This window comes from Camelina sativa, chromosome 2 (assembly GCF_000633955.1).
Source record: "Camelina sativa cultivar DH55 chromosome 2, Cs, whole genome shotgun sequence".
NCBI classification, from domain to species: domain Eukaryota; kingdom Viridiplantae; phylum Streptophyta; class Magnoliopsida; order Brassicales; family Brassicaceae; genus Camelina; species Camelina sativa.
The window spans coordinates 15013534-15031224 of NC_025686.1; the positions used below are offsets into that span (position 1 = coordinate 15013534).

Below are 17691 nucleotides of genomic sequence, written 5' to 3' on the forward strand. Positions count from 1 at the left end.
GCCCGAATAGGTCATTGTCAGAGACTAAGTTGAGTCCGAGGTATATGGGTCCATTCAGAGTGATTGAGCGGGTTGGACCAGTGGCATATAGATTGGAGTTACCTGAGGTGATGCGTGCATTCCATAAGGTTTTCCATGTGTCTATGTTGCGGAAGTGTCTCCGTGAGGGAGAGGAGGTGTTGGCTAAGATTCCTGAGGATCTTCAGCCTAACATGACTTTGGAGGCGAGACCAGTGAGGGTTCTCGAGAGGAGGATCAAGGAACTTCGGAAGAAGAAGATTCCTTTGATGAGAGTCCTGTGGGACTGTGATGGTGTTGAGGAGCAGACTTGGGAGCCTGAGGCAAAGATGAAGGCAAGGTTCAAGAAGTGGTATGAGAAGCAAGCCGCGACTTGAGCTTGTTTAGCCTGGTCCCATCTGTAATCCGTGGCTGGAGCGGGAATGGAGTATTCCAGCCCATCTCTCTTGTTACTCGGTCGCTTGGGGTGGTTGGTTGTGCGACTCAGTAACAAGATGAGGTGGTGTTCGGGGTACAAAGTTTCCGTGAGGCGGGGTTTTGGAGGAAAGTTTCCTGAAATAGAAGTTTCCAAAAGTGGAAAGTTTCCAAAAATGGAAAGTGCTAAATATGGAAAGTTTTTCGGGAGTTGGAATTTGTCCATTTTAGCGGTGGAGAGCCTGGGAGGGGCTTGTGTGTGGCCTTAGTGGCGGACTTTCGAGTCAGTGTGCCCGTGTGTGGTGGTCTTTTTAGACATTGTGTGGCCTTTGTGGCGGGCTGTTTAGCCGTGTGTGGCCTTTGTGGCTGGCTGTTTAGCCAATTGCGTGGCCTTTGTGACGGGCTGTTTAGCCAGAATGTCTTTGTGACGGTCCTTCGGGACAGATGGTCTTTGTGACGGTCCTTTGGGACAGATGGTCTTTGTGACGGGCTGCTTAGCCAGAGTGTCTTTGTGACGGTCCTCCTTAGGACATTTGTTTGGCCTTGGTGGCGGTCCTCTTTAGGACATTTGTTTGGCCTTGGTGGCGGTCCTCTTTAGGACATTTGTTTGGCCTTGGTGGCGGTCCTCTTTAGGACATTTTTTTGGCCTTGGTGGCGGTCCTCTTTAGGACATTTTGTTTGGCCTTGGTGGCGGTCCTCTTTAGGACATTATGTTTTGGCCTTAGTGGCGACCCTTGTGGCATGTATATGACCCTTGTGTGGTCATGAGGTATTCCAGTGAGGGAATATGTGGTTGGTAGGACATTGAGATGTTTTTANTGTTCTACGCGAGCCACGGGAAGGAAACCTGGATAGGGATAGGACTCAGACGTGTTCAGAATTGTTTGCTCGCAGCTCTTGGAGGACTTAGGTTCTCCTAGTACTGCTATATTCATAGACTTTGTGGCTTAGGAGTATGGTTGGTATATCGACTTCGGACGACGGTCCAGAGGTGCACTGTAGGGTGACGACCCGAGAGACGAGTTTGGATTTCTCCTTATATATATTGGCATGCGGGTTTAGGCCCAATGAGGAGCCAACATTGGCATGCAGACTTAGGTCTGATGAGGAGCCAATGAAAACTCAAGGTTTAGGCCTATGAGAAAAAGGAAAGTCCAAAATTCGAGAGCAAATGACGCCTGGAGCGTGAGTCTATCGCCTAGAGGTGACCTTCTATAGATCGGTCGGAGGAGTGCGGGCCGTGGAGACGGTTGCACGGGAGTCCTTGGCTGATGGTTGTTCGAGATTCGAGGACGAATCTAGATTGGTGGGGGAGAATTGTAACATCCGCGAACCAAAAATTGGTTTTTGGGGATGGGTGTCGATGGACACCAAGGTGGTGTCCGTCGACACCACTAATGTCTGGTTTGACCAGTTCGATTTAATTATCGATTTGGACCGGTTTGGTTTAGGAAAACAATTAAACCGAGATATTTAAGTGTGTGGTCGACCAGAAGGGTTTTGAGAAGTTTTCTCTTATCGCCGTTAAACGTTTTTGAGAGAAAAAGAAGAGAAAGACAGTTCTTGAGATTTTGGTGAGATTGGTGAGTTTCCTTGCTGTTTCTTGAGAGATCTAAGGCTGGGAAGGTGCTAGAAGCTTGATAGGAGTGAGGGATTCGTTCTTATTGGTCAGAATCTTCCTGCAGAGAGGTGAGTGCATGACCATGGCTAATCTAAGCCTTTGATTCCCTTGTTCTTGCTTGTTGTTGCTTGGTTGTGTGTTTTTCTTGCTGGATTTGGTTGATACAGGTCGACACCATTGAGCCAGTGTCGGTCGACACTAGGCTGGTGTCGGTCGACACCTCCCTTCCAGCGAGACAATGTTTGATTTCCTGGTTTGTGTGTTTGTTTGTTGCTTGTTTTGGAACTTTGGAATTATTGTTGCTTGTGTGTATAGCCCAGTAGATGGGAGGATTGCCTCACTAAGTATTTATGATAATACTTACGCATCTCAATTGTTGTTTGTGGTGTGCAGGTAAAGGCAAAGTGTGATCATGGAATCAAGGCAATGAAGAGGAGGATGTTCTAGGGACTCGATTGGATGTTGTCTGGCATTGCTAGGTTGCTAGAGTTGAGTCATTAGAAACATTACTAGGTTGATGGTTCCTTGTTTCTTGTTGGTTGGTATTTGGTTATTGTTTATGCTATGATATTGGATTGTTGTTGGATTATTATTGGTTTATTATTGGATATTGGTTGTTATTATTCCGCTGTTGATTGTGAAGGTCGTTAGGTGGCTAGTGGATATGGGACCACTAGTTGTAGTTTATTTATATATTTATATTAATTATTATTTCTTAAAAAGAAGAAAAAAAGTTCGGTCGTTTCATTTACCTCATGAGACAATTGCACATATAAAGGGACATGATCTGAAGATAAAAACGGGAGATGTGTCACTCTAGCTTCTTGCCACTTCAAGCGAGTCTGAGGGCAACAGAGCACCCTATTAAGGCGCTTTGCAATTGATTTACTTGCAACCCGCTCTCTTCTCCATGTGAATTTCTTACCCCAGAATCACATATCAATCAAAGACGACTCATTTATCCAATCCTTGAAAGCTATCGAATCCAATGATAGGCAACAATTCAATCCAATCTTTCATCAAGTCAAAACATTGTGGTAAAATCCCGTCCAACTACCAAAGGTCCAATGACATCTCGCATAACGTCTCTCAAACGATCCCACAAACCACTATGTCGCTTAACCGTAGGAGTCGCATACACTAAATGAGATTTAAAACCTCCTTTATAAACCTCGCATAGATGAACTGATCTAAGATTCCACTACTTCCATCTCACCAAGGTAACCAAAATCCTCCGCTCTACCCAGCGGCATCAACCCGAAACCTAGACAAATCTGCATAGCGCGAACCCCTCCAGCATGTGTCTCAAAGACTGCCAAGATATCTGTTTTCCATTTCTTCAACATGTATCGGATTGATCTCCGAAAATTGGGTTTATTCGCCCCCTGCCAATTCCATAGGGGGTATTCATCACTAATCTTCGAAAATTATCGGAACCCTCGGGGAACGTCATTATTTGATCACCTCTTCCAGGCACAACATCGTCCCTCCACCTTCCGGTAACTCCCTCTAGATATCCAACACATCTGCCACCGATATTTCACCAGAATTGGGATGCACATCTCCACCGCCATTCAGTTCCCTCTACAACACTCCCCATATAGTGACCCGCACCAAAGGGTATGGACCAGGATAAAAAAAAAAAAAAAGGTTCGACAAAAGGACTGGGAAAGAACTCAGAAAGATGGAGAATAAAAGATAATGGAGAATGACTGAGAGACTTATGGAAAACAATTGATGAGTTGCGAAATGGCCGATGGCCAAAGATCAGACGTGTACCATCAGGCCAACGAGTGAGATAAACGATGGCCAAGGGAAACGTATGGATGGGAAGTCCAAATAATCATTAAGAAAGGAAATGGTCGAGCCAAAAAGAAGATAAGACGGAAAACAGACAATAGAAACAGGATGGATGTGCACCAGCTGGCTGGCCAATGTACCATGGGCCAATGTTAGGGAACCGCGGTATGTACTGAACGTCGAGTGTGAGAATTTGATGGTAAAAGGACCGTCCAGTACAGGCGAGGATGTTGTTCGCTGCGGACGAGTGGACCGGACCAAAGACAAGGGGACCGTGCACTGCGGATGAGTGCGTCGGATGTACTCTGGACGCGTAAGGGAAGGAGAGGAACCGGAAAAGTCTGGCCATAGTCGAGATGCCACATGTCAAGATCTTAAGACATTTCTGCCCGCGTTTGAGCCACACGCGCTGCATGCATCCCATGCAGGGACACATGTCAAACTCATGCAAAATTATGGACATTTGTCAAGTCGAACTCTTCACATGGTTTTGCATGGAATTCGACTGAGGGGCCCATAAATATCACCCCTCAGCTCTCATTTGTGACCCTTAGGTCCAAATAAACACTGAAACTGTTTGATCCTTGAGTGAGATTCAAGAGCAGTTCAATCAAAGAAGAGGAAGGTTGTTCGAGCTAGAGGTTAAGGAAGAAGGGGAGGTGCTGTCAGATCTGCGGTGTGGTGAAGCCAATTCAATCAAATTTCTGCTGGAAACTGTGAGTTGTGGTTGTTTGTTTGTGGATGATGCATGAGTTCTCAAGATTTTGCATCAGTCATTGCTTGTTGGTTGTTGCATGTATTTCTTGTTAGAATGCATGTAGACTAGCTAAAGTTTAAGTAGACTTGCATGCATTCTTGGGGAGGGACTGCATGAAATCTTGGGGAGTTTGACTTGATGCTGCATGGGTGAAGAATCGTTTGATAAACATACAAAATTTGAGAAGTTTTAACCTAAGTTAACTTGATGAAAGATCAATCTACTTGATGGGTTTATTAAAAGAATTCATGCGAAAAGTTTTGGGATAAAAAAAGACGCATGCATGTTGAAATCAATGAGAAAAATGTTTACATGATGAGAAGAATAAATTGTTGGATTTTTATTGCAATATTCATGCATAAAAATCAGATTTAAGGGCTTGCATGCATGAATAAAAATTGTTGGGAACAACCTAAATTTACTTGTTGGTTGAGTGGCACCATTTTTGTGCATAAAATAGGGCATGCATGCATGTGTAAAAACCTTCAGTTGCTAGATTTGTACTCTTGCTTCTTAAAGATTGATGTGTTGTTTCTTGCTTGATTTTCGTTGCAACTAATTGCTTGATTATCTTGCTTAAAATTGTTGGTGGCGTAGAAGTACTTAATTCTTGAGTCATTAAACTTAGAATTAAAGTACTTGTTCTACCTAGTTCGCAAATTAATTATTTTGGTTCGTAGCTAGTGGTCGATTTTCTGTCCCCGAAGTGTGTTGAGGAATTCCATTGAGTTAATCTTAAGTGATCTCACAGTAAGAACATTTCGGTGCCTAACTAGCTACTAGCCCAAACTGCTGCATGACGATGCGGCCAAATGTACCTGGTGGTATTAATGCGGAGGATGTGATTGGTGAGTCCGGTTGGTTACCTTTGTGGTTTCAACATGGAAGGTGTGTTGGGATGGGACAGATTATCGAATGGTCCTAGGATGTGGAATGTCTAGTGTTGGTCAAATTACCTTTATGCACTACTAGCATTCTTTACCCATTGGTGAAGCGGGTGATGTGGCATGGATGCCTAGGATGAATAAGTGTCTAGATTAGTCAAGTCTGCTTGATTGTTTCTAGCTTATTCTTGTGTGTTGCCTGCTCTTGTTTAACGCTTCCGCATTGTGTGTTATGTTTACTTGATGTTACGTATGTGGGGTAGTTGGGTGGGAAGAATGCATGTTAGAGGGTTACCCAACTAACTGAGTAATCTTAGATTACTCATTCCATTATCTTTGTCTTGCAGGGAAGACTAAGGTGGGTTTGGATATTGGGCATCTAAGAAACCAGCTAGGGTGTTTTCATGTTGTTTTGCAAAATCCTATGCCTTTTAACATGTTTTCTTTGAAATGGATCCAACTGTTTTACTTGGTATTTTTTTTTTTGAATGTAGCAATATACTAGTAATAATAAAAGTTATTTTCATATATTCGGACAAGTGGAATGGTACATGGCCTAGTCTGGGCCAGCACAACGCCGCGTCTGTTCCAAGGGTTGAAAAGCCTAAGGGACGTTCATGACCGTGAAAGCATCGCCGGTGAACAGGATGAGGGTCCTGATCTGTTGGTGGAATCTCGGTCGGATCATGGGTGGTCGGCTTCATTGTGGCGTCTCCGGGCCGGTCTGCGGTTTGTCCGACCGTAGGACAGTTCGGGTGCATTACACCCCCGCTCACCACCAAACTTTCCCTATCAACAGCGAAAGAGCCTCCCGAATGACCCCAACTTTCCTTAAACTCTCAGCCTCTTTCCAGTCGATGACATCTCCAATTCTCCCCTTGCTTGACCAAACACGAGCCCCCGTGTGAGCCTGTTTGGATTCAATTGTTTGGGCCTTGACACAGTCTTCTCATGGGCTTTCTGGCCCATACCCTTTCTCTCTCGAAGGCCCTTCTTTGTACCCCTACGAGGTTTAACAACTCCTTTTACACACGTAACCTCCTTGCCTTGCGCATCACGCGTAGTAATTTGTGCATCATATTGAGGATCTTTGTTTTCCTTATTTCCCGTATTAATATCCACTTCCTTTAATTCACGGTATGTCAACTGTTGTACCCACGATCTGTCATCTCGGGCAATAGGCGAAGGGCCTAGGCCGGACACGTCTAATGGGCCAAGAATGTATTACTTGTCGGCCCATCGGGCCTGGAGAAAGGAAGAGAGTGCGGAGACGCTTCGTGTTGGTCAGCTCGCAGCTCGAGCTTGGTCAAAGATTTTTGCATTCAAGAGGATTAATTAGGGTGCGCAAATCGTGTCCTATTAAGTGTGCATTAATTGGGTAATAAATTGGTCGGTATAAATATGTAAGGGGGAGTCACTTGTAAAGGATCGAACAAATTTTCTAAAACAAGCAATACAATACAAATATTCAAACACTCTCAATTCAGTTCGGAACCTCTAACGGCGATAAGCTCCTCCGTATTCAAAATCACTTCGGAAAGAGAGAATTGATCTCGGTTCTCACATTTGGCGCTAGAAGGAGGGGAGTTATCACCTGACTCTTATTAGTTCCGACTTCATATCCGCATCCACTACGCACAACCACCATGATGGCAACCGATTCTCCCAATCAGGCATCCCTGGAGGTGATCCAGAAGCTCTTGCAGGACTTGTCTGAGAAGTCCGACCGTCAGCAAGCAGCCTCCGCCGCTCTTACCGAACGTTTTGAAAGCCGGGAGGGTCAGGTCTCCACCCGTTTGGCGGAAGTCACGACGTCCGTAGCCGACCTCTCAGCCTCCCACCGCGCGTATGCCGATCGGGTTGATCTCTTGTCCTCCGACCAAAACCCACGTCGACGTGCTGTGGATTTTTCCGGCATTACTCCACCTTCCACCTCGCAGATGACAGCAACAAATGCCACCCCGTGAGATTCTTTCCCACCTCAACTCAATACTCAAGCAGCGCCACCACTGGTTGGCGATGGCCACACTCCGGTTCAGCCCGGTGTCGCCGGATCTTTCGAGGTCCCAGTCCGTCTTCCTCTCCCTGTGGATGGAAACACTTCGACTCCGGGGTACCTTACCAACCCTGAGATCTTCCGCATGCAGAGTGAAATCCGGGATATGCGGTCCGTGATGCACAGTGCAACCACTTCAGCTCCGGAAATTTTTCGGGTCAAATAGCCTGAGTCAGCATCAAAGATACTGGCAAAATTAAGTTCTCGAGCTACGAAGGAAAAGGGGATCCGACCAATCATCTCAAGACCTTCTTATTGACAGCTAGCCAAGTAGACCTCAAGCCTCACGAAGCAGACGTTGGGTACTACAAGCTGTTCGCAGAAACGTTTAGTGGACCGGTACTACTTTGGTTCGCGTCTTTAGCAGCCGGCTCAATAAATAACTTCACCGAGCTGTCAACCTCGTTCGTCAAGCAGTATTCTAGCTTAGCTTTGGAACTTAAGCCAAAAGGCTGGAGAGTCCCTCCGGTCTTATATAACAAAGTTCAAGGAGATCCAGGTTATGATCCCAGGACTCTCGGACTCCACGGCTCTGGCCGCGCTTAAGAACGGCCACTGGCACGAATCTCGCTTCCGCGAAGAGTTGTCCGTGAATCGGTTCCCAACCATTCAGGACGCGCTACACCGGGCATCGAACTGGATAGTCGCAGAGGAAGACAAGATTGCCGCTGTGCAGAAAAAAAAACGCTCCGCCTACAGGAAAACCTCGGTTCGAAGCGCCAGCCAAAAAGACTCCGCCTACAACTCCGAAGTCCGGGCCGAGCACGTTCGCAGTCACTCAGTCTCCCAAGAACAATTCTCCAAAGAATTCACCGTCCAAACCTCCATTCTCACCACGCTCCAAGAGTGGTGTATTCCCAAGTAACAAGTGGGTCCGAGATGAGGACACGTACTGCGAGCTCCATAAAACCAACAGTCATTCCACTCGTGACTGCAAGAAGCTGATGCACCTCCTCGCAGAGAAGTATGTGGCGGGAGAAATGCCAAACGTAACAATCGAAGAGTTGGAGCAGAAAGCGACTCCCGAGGTGGACGAAGATGCTCCACCTCCGAAAAAACCAAAGCAATCTGACGGCAATGCAGCCCCCAAGAAACGAATAGACGTGATAATGGGGGGGGATCGCGACTCTTTCGAAACTCCATCACTGCGATCAAAGATCATCAGCGGAAGCTCACCAGCCCTCAGCCGAAGCGAGCTAAGGTCACAGCAAGCGACCTACCTGAAGTTTCTTTCTCCGAGAAGGAAACTGAAGAGCTGGACACTCCGCATGATGACGCACTCGTCATATCACTCGACGTGGCGAACCACGAAGTGTGCCGGATCCTAATTGACACTGGGAGTTCGGTAGACTTGATTTTCCTCGAGACGCTGGCTAGAATGGGTATCGGGAAGGAGCAATGATTTTCCTTGATTTTCCAAACCCTCACCTTTGGTTTCGTTCACCAGCGAGACGTCAATGTCCTTGGGCCTATAACATTATTTTGGTGTCCACTCAAGGAGTGGTTAAAATGATGGAGTTCACGGTATTTAACCGACCTGCGGCCTATAACATTATTTTGAGAACTCCCTGGCTCTACCAGATGAAGGCAGTGGCATCGACGTACCATCAGTGCGTCAAATTTTCGACCCCGCAAGGAGTCCGGGAGGTTTCTAGGAAGCCAAAGGACGGTAAGAAGCTGCTACCGCGCAAGCCACAAGTTCCTGGTCCAATAGCAACCACAGCTCGAGGTCCCGAAGAATCTGGTTCGGAAGCAGTTAAAAGGCGACCTCACTGAGCCCATTTTCATCAATGATAAGTTTCCGGATCAGGAAATCAAGATCGGAGTGGGATTGGACAGCGAGCTCCATGCTAGTCTAGTAACCTTTCTGAAAGAAAATATGGCCACCTTTTCGTGGTCCGTAGATGAAATGCCCGGTATCAGTCCGGAAGTTATCTCCCACGAGCTGAATGTGGATCCAACCTTCCGACCTATAAAGCAGAAGTGAAGGAAGCTGGGTCCTGAGCGAGCTGAAATCGTTAACAAAGAGGTGGAACGTTTACTGAAGGCCGGACAGATACGCGAAGTGAAGTACCCTGAGTGGCTAGCAAACACAGTGGTAGTCAAAAAGAAGAATGGAAAATCACGAGTTTGCGTCGATTTCACCGACCTGAATAAGGCGTGCCCCAAGGATAGCTTTCCACTTCCGCATATCGACAGGCTAGTTGAGTCCACTTCGGGTCAAGAGCTGATGTTTTTCATGGATGCCTTCTCTGGCTACAACCGAGCCTTCCCGGACGACCAGGAGAAGACTGCATTCATTACGGACCGCAGGATTTACTGTTACAAGGTGATGCCTTTCGGGTTAAAGAATGCGGGAGCAACTTACCAGAGACTGGTAAATCGAATGTTCGAGCACCAACTCGGAAGAACCATGGAAGTCTACATCGACGACATGTTGGTGAAGTCAATGGAAGCTAGCTCTCATCTCATAGATCTGAAAGCGTGCTTCGACATCCTAAATCAGATCCGAGGCAGATTAATGCTTTCTTATCTATGAGTTCTCCTAGGACTTTGCGCGAAGTGCAACGCCTTAATGGACGAATCGCAGCCCTCAACCGCTTCATCTCTCAATCTACGGATAAATGGCTCCCGTTCTACCGGTTGTTGAGAAAAGGGGGAAGAACTTCTTATGGGATGCAAAGTGCGAAGAGGCATTCTCTCAGCTCAAAGCTTATCTATCCGAGCCGCCGGTCTTGGCTAAGCCCGAGTTCGGAGAGCCACTTTTTCTTTATGTAGCCGTCTCGGACAGTGCAGTCAGTGGAGTCTCAGTTCGGGAAGAAAGGGAGGAGCAGCGACCAATTTTCTATGTTAGTAAGTCATTTACTGGGGCAGAGTCCAGGTACCCTATGATGGAGAAATTGGCCCTAGCAGTAGTCACTTCGGCAAGAAAGCTGCGGCCTTACTTCCAGTCCCATACAATCATAATCCTGACGACGCAACCACTTCGAACGGTGTTACATAGTCCAAGCCAGTCCGGGAGACTAGCTAAATGGTCTGTCGAGCTGAGTGAATATGACATCGAGTTCCGGACTCGAACCTGTGCTAAGGCGCAAGTGCTGGCTGATTTTTTGATCGAACTCCCACTAGCCTCTTCGGTTAGCGACAATGTCGAAGTCCCATGGACATTGTATGTTGATGGCGCTTCTTCTAGATCGGGAGCAGGAATTGGGGTCCGTCTCACTTCTCCCACTGGCGAAGTAATCGAGCAGTCATTTCGCTTGGCTTTCAGTGCGTCAAACAACGAAGCCGAGTATGAATCCTTCCTTGCTGGTTTACGCCTCGTAGTAGGGATTGGTGTCCGTAGACTCCGAGCTTTTTGCGATTCGCAGCTGGTCACCAACCAGTTCTTGGGGGAGTACGAGACAAAGGATGGTCGTATGGAGGCTTATTTGTCCACCGCTCGGGAATTAGTCACTAAGTTCGAGGATTTTGAAATCACTAAGATCCCACGAAGTGAAAACTCCGCTATAGACGCTTTAGCATCTCTAGCATCCACTTCGGATCCTGCGATGACAAGGATTATCCCCGTCGAAGTCATCCAGTTTCCAAGCATCCGACTAGAGAGCTCAAACGTCGTCACCCGGGCAATGAAAAAACAGTTGGCTGATGAGGAGGCAGCTCGCAAGGCGGCTGCGGACTCTTTGCCACCGGAGGACCCAGCCCCTGTCATGCCTACTCCGATGGAGGATCACCTACCTTTGGCCGAGCTAGACGCGAGTCAAATTCTGGAATCGTCAAGCTCACCAGTTGACAATCAAGCTGTTATCCCACATACTACTTCGAGCGGTGCGAACTCTAACAGCTGGGGGGCAGGCGACTGGCGGAGCCCGATCTGGGCATACTTGCAAAAAGGGGAACTCCCAGCCGACAAATGGGCGGCCAGGAAACTTAAGATTGTCAGTGCGCGGTATTGCGTCCACAACGGAATGCTTTTACGCCAAAGTGTAGCTGGTCCTTATCTAACATGTGTTGCCGGTAAAGAGTCCGCGATGCTAATGCGAGCTGTTCACGACGGTCCCAATGGGAATCACTCCGGAGGTCGGACTCTGGCGTTCAAAATCAAAAGGCAAGGCTTCTTCTGGCCTACTATGGTCACGGACTGCGAAAACTATTCTCGAACTTGTGAGAAGTGCCAAAAGCACGCCCCGTCAATCCATCAACCTACCGAGCTCCTGCCTTCGGTGTCCGCACCTTACCCATTCATGAGGTGGTCTATGGATATCATTGGTCCATTGCATCGAGGACCAGGAGGAGTTCAGTACGTACTCGCTCTTACCGATTATTTCTCCAAATGGGTGAAAGCAGCGGCTTATGTTAAGGTAACAAGTGAAGAAGTGGAGCAGTTTGTGCTAAAGAGTATAATCTATCGCTACGGTGTCTCCCACGAAATCATCACGGATAATGGTCCGCAGTTTATCTCCTCGAAGTTCGAAGAGTTCTGCGCGAAGTGGAAGATTCGACTCAATAAGTCAACTCCTCGTTACCCGCAAGGTAATGGGCAGGCCGAGGCGATGAATAATGTCATTCTTGCCAACTTGAAGAAACGGCTCGATGCTCGGAAAGGGCGTTGGCCGGACGAGCTGCAGGGTGTCCTCTGGGCAATCCGAACAACACCCCGTCGAGCCACTAATGAGACACCTTTTTCCCTGGTTTACGGAGTTGATGCTATAGTCCCAGCCGATGTAGAAGTACTCGGAGTCCATACCTCTCTAAACCCACTCCGAGCTGAGGAGAATGAGGAATTCCTCCAAGATACTCTCGATACAATCAATGAGCATCGGGACCAGGCCTTAGTTCGGATCCAGAATAACCTGAACGCAGTAGCTCGGTACTATAACTCCAAAATCCGAGGCAGGCCTTTGACAGTTGGTGACCTAGTCCTTCGAAAGGTCCACGAGAACACTGAGGAGCTCAATGCAGGGAAGCTGGGAATCAACTGGGAAGGACCGTACAGAATCACTCGCGAAGTCCGAAAGGGAGTCTATCAGCTCGAGGATTCAAAGGAAAAACCAGTCCCGAGGTCCTGGAATTCTTTACACCTTAAACTCTTTTACAGCTAATCTTTTTGTATCGAACTACGTTTAGCTTGATCCCGATAAAGGTACATAGGCAGCCCACTTCGGGTCCAGCTATCCATATTAATAGTGATTAATAATGATTCAAAAAAAAAAAAAAAAAAAAAAAAAAAAAAANAAAAACCGAAGTCTGACTTCGCATATATCATTTAAAGCCGAGGTTCAACTTCACAAGTTTAAACCGAAGTTCTCACTTCGTATTCAGCTTTACTTTAAGTCGAAGCTTAGTTTTGCGAAACTCTAACCTAAACCGAAGTTCTCACTTTGTACTCAGCTTTACTTATTAAAGTCGAAGCTCAGTTTCGCAAAATTCTTATCTAAACCGAGGTATTCACTTCGTACTCAGCTTTATTTACTAAAGTTGGGGTGTCACTTTTGCGAACTCTTAAACCGAAGTCCTCACTTTGTGTTCATTTCTTCTCGTATCATCTTTTCAAACAAAAGATTGTGGAAATTAAGTTCGCATTCAGGATGGGAAAAAAATTTTCATATGAAGTGGTCACCACGACCAAAACACTCCGAAGCAAGTCTAAAAATAAATACTACAAACAGGGGGGCAAACAGGGGGCCAAAACAACCCCAAAATAAAAACTATTGATTAGGAAAAGCGGGTTCCGACGCCGTTTCAGAAAGGGCCAAACCCATCTCTACAAGCTCCCCTTCCAACCTGGTGTTCGCCAGATAATCGTCCATCCCCTGATTCGAGATTTGCCCGACGTTAGTGCCGGACTCGTCGATTGTGACGCTTAGCGGGTGTTCGCTGCACAAGAGATCGAGCATATCCGCCAAAAGATCTGAGAATGCAGTGAGGTCGAGATCACGGGGAGTTACCTTCGAAACCTTTTCGTCGGCTTCCTCCTCATCAGCTTTCAGGAGTCCGAGCTCGGCTTCCATGTCTTGGATCTCTCGCCTGGAGATCTCCTCAACCAGCATTCGGTTAGCCCTGATCTCGGCGGCTCGGATCTGGAGCGGAGCTAGCTTCTCCCTCTCTTCGAAAGTGACCTTCACCTCCTCGACCAAGGGGCGGAGAGTTCGCTTCATTGCCTGCCTCTCCTCCCTCCGCACCCTCTCAATCTCGCAGCTATTGCCAGCTTCGAGTAGCTGATTTCGGAGCTCGATCTCGTGCAACCTGTTCTTGGCTGCCTTCAGGTCCCCCGCTGCCTCGAAGTAAAGGTCCCTCGCCTTCTTTAGTTTGTCTCGGAGGTCCTCGTTAGCAACCCCGAGGTCGAGCACCTCTATTTCAGCCTTCTACATCCGAGCTCGGATTTGTTTGGCTTTTGCTACGGTGCTAGCATTTTCAGCCTCTAGCCTGGCGTATTCTTTTACCTGAGCTTCCAGGTCAGCGATCCTCTCTTGAAGAAGGTTCACCTCGGAAGATGAAGGGGAGGCGAACAGTTGATCCTCGTAGGACGCCACCGAGGAGTTAAACTCGATCATTAGCTGGAAAGGTCAGCTCGTTAGAAGCGGTTAAAATGATAATAAGCAACTGAAATAAAAACCAAAGGAGATTTACCTTGCCGATTTTGTCCGCAAAACGGTTGACCTCGGTCATGTCAGCGAACGCCGGAATCAGAACTCCAGGCCGAATGTAGCTCCTCATTAGATCAGCAGGGGACGCAGGGGGGGCTGAAGGATTTTTTGAGCAAATCATTTCAGTCATCGACTGTCAAACAATGAACGCATAAAATTAAGAGCATTTCAGAAAATTTTATCTCGGGTGGAAGGACGTTGCTCCTTCAGAGGGTTTCTTCCAGAGGAGTCCCTGGACTCTTTAGGCAGTGGGGCCTCTTTAGATCTCCTCTCCAAGGAGAGACCCCTATTTCTCGAGCTAGATTTACTTCGCTCATCCCCTAATGAGCCAGTCCGAGCTCGGCTCTTTTCACGAGAAGAGGAGGAAGTCTCGGGCTCCTTCCTCTTTTTCGATGAATCAGTTTGCTGAGAGGAGACCTCGGTAGAGGTTTTCTTCGCCACTGGGGGCGAAGCCGCGACCTCCCGTGGCTCGTCGCTAGAGTCAGCGATGACAATCACGGGGGGACCAACGGGCCAGCAGGAGCCTTGGTAGATTCTGTACCGAGCTCGGAAGAGCCAGTTGGAGGTGCGGAAGTCCCGCTAACCTCAGGAACGGAGGAGCCGGAGGAATTCTTGATAGGGATGCAAGCTTTGCCTTCAGCAAGGGCTGCTGCCATCTGCTTCTTCGCCTCTTTTTCGGCAATCCGGCACGCCCTTTCTTCCCTGTAGTTCATTTCTGAAACGCTCACAGGGTCGGAGCAAACGAGAGAGCGTCTTCCGAGCCTTGCCGTGGACGCCCTGATCCTTTCGCAGGAGAAAGAATCCCAAGCGATCTGACCTTGGCTGCAGAATCTCGAGAAGAACTCCGCGAATGTAGGGCAAAGCAGTCTGCGCTCGAAGTGATCTAAAAAAAAAAAAGGAAAACAAAAATTAAAAGTGAGGCGGAAAGACATTCAACCCTGACCTAGTAAGAAACACTAGTCTACCAATTTTCAAGGTCCACTTCAATACGTATGAGCTCGTGCGGTGGCCGAGCTCGTTGACCGGGAAGAAGAAGTAAGACTTCCGCCATTTCTCGTCCTTCTCGGGCAGGTCGTCAAAGACCTTCAGTCCGGAAAGCGGGCTCACATAGAGTGTGCCCTTGGTGTGACCTGTTTTCACTGTGTACACCTGGAGGAAGTCCGCCAGTGACAGCTGGTAGTCAAACTCCTCCCCCAGAGTTTGAAGGCACATAACAGTCCGAACAAAGTTCGCGCACATTTGGGGGAGAGCAAAGCCCAGTTCAAACATCATGTTCACGATGAGTTCGGGAAGGGGAAACGACAAACCACACGTGGAGAAGAATATCTCGAACGCGCAGCAGTACCCCGGAGGAGGATTCTCCGAGGACTCATGAGCCTCCGGGAATCTGATTTCGACCTCCGGCGGAATCCCGGTGGACCCCCTAACCTCAGCTAGGTTCTCCGCTGAGAGGTTTGACGACTGATGGGGGCCATAAACGCCCGGAATCAAGGGTTTCGCGGCTTTACCCGATGAGGATTTCGGAGGAGACATACTTTTCGAGTAATATTTGCGGGAAGAGGAGGAAGGTTGAAGAACTTTCTGGCGAAAGCAAAGAAACTAACCGAGGAAGAGAGAAATCGCAGAGCAAAACGAAAAGAGAACTGAGAATTAAAAGTAGAAAGGGAGAAGTCGGGTGAGTTTACCTTTAAACACGTAACCAGGGAGCAATGATTGCCTAGAGAAGTGAAAGGTCTTGCACCGTTTTCTCTCTCTCTTATAGTTAACACGCCACCAAGTGGGCCCCGAGGCTTGTTCGGGAAGGCAAATCTCATCATCACCACGATCAAATCGTGGAGATACGGGGAATATTCAGTTTCCCGAAATTGATCGCTTGAAGGTCAAAAGTCCCCCGAACTGCTCAGCTCGGGAGACTTAGGGGGCAACTGTTGTACCCACGATCTGTCATCTCGGGCAATAGGCAAAGGGCCTAGGCCGGGCACGTCTAATGGGCCAAGAATGTATTACTGGTCGGCCCATCGGGCCCGGAGAAAGGAAGAGAGTGCGGAGACGCTTCGTGTTGGTCAGCTCGCAACTCGAGCTTGGTCAAAGATTCTTGCATTCAAGAGGATTAATTAGGGTGCGCAAATTGTGTCCTATTAGTTTTGCATTAATTGGGTAATAAATTGGTCGGTATAAATATGTAAGGGGGAGACACTTGTAAAGGATCGAACAAATTTTCTAAAACAAGCAATACAATACAAATATTCAAACACTCTCAATTCAGTTCGGAAAGAGAGAATTGATCTCGGTTCTCACATCAGCTCCTCCGTATTCATAATCACTTCGGAAAGAGAGAATTGATCTCGGTTCTCACATCAACTCTTATTCTAACCTTTAAAAACTGTTCGAAACCGGAATATTCCCGAAGTCACTATCATGTACCGATCCCCGATTATGTTGACCTGGAGCACGACCTGAACATCCTGCCGCAAACACCACCAAAGTATTTTGTGGCATTAATCTCCTACCTCTTGATGTGACTAAGGTAAATCCCTCATCTACGTGTGATACCGGAGGTGGATTCGTCACATCCGGCCGCACACTAGGGCTAACATCCGCCCCTCTTTCATGCATCAGCCGTAGACAAGAATGAACCAAATGACCATATATTCCACAATTGGAACATATGTTCGTTAAACCTTCATACAAGACAAAGTAGCGCTCTCCATTAATCATCACAGTGCCCTTAAGAGGCTTTCTCAAATTTACTTCCACACAAACCCTCGCAAACCGAGCCCTCTCAAATTTTAACGTTGTTAAGTCCACCTTGATCAGTATCCCCAGTCCCTCTACGATACTCATAAGAATCGATTTATGATAAAAGTTATACGGAAGATGAGCCAACTGAACCCACACGGGCGTTGTAACAATGTCATCTCTTAACGGATCAAACTATGGACACCACCATTTCACCATAAGATAACTGTCAAAAACCTTCCATGGTCCGCCAGTCAGGGCCGCCATATACTCCTCATTCGCTTCAAAACAAACCATGAAAAATTGACGAGGAAGATCCATAACCGAATTTGCCCCCCCCCCCCTCCACTAGTTTCCACATCTCCCTCAACCTCCGACTCAAAACCAAGACAGAAATATTCCGATCTAGCAACTTCACAATCATATATTGTCTCCATAACCCATTCATAGCCGTCAACACTTCCTCCCTGATTGTTATCACCGGTTCCCCGTCCTCACCATCCGGAAAAGTCATACACACTCGTTCTCTAACAAACGCATCATCCATCACCTCCCCTTGTGTTAGTATCCCACCACCGCTACTACCCTTCACTTTGTTCACCCATGACATAGGTCGGCCAGGCGGATCTCCCGGAGGCCAATCTCTCTCACCTACATCTGCCATGGTAGCATCCTACTCGACCGTAGCTGAAATGGTATACTCACCCTCTGCAGCCGCCATTAGCTAACTTTTTAATTTATACACTAACTACGTT

The 17691-nt window shown here is 47.5% G+C and overlaps 1 protein-coding gene across 1 annotated transcript; it reads right to left on the minus strand.

Annotated features, from left to right (window-relative positions):
* On the minus strand, positions 13259–15730 carry LOC109126777 (uncharacterized protein At3g60930, chloroplastic-like). Its single transcript, XM_019230569.1, has 5 exons — positions 15163–15730; positions 14704–15080; positions 14181–14330; positions 13994–14107; positions 13259–13915 (listed from the first exon to the last, which is right to left on the minus strand). Exons 1-5 carry the CDS (start codon positions 15728–15730, stop codon positions 13259–13261), a joined length of 1866 nt encoding a protein of 621 aa, XP_019086114.1.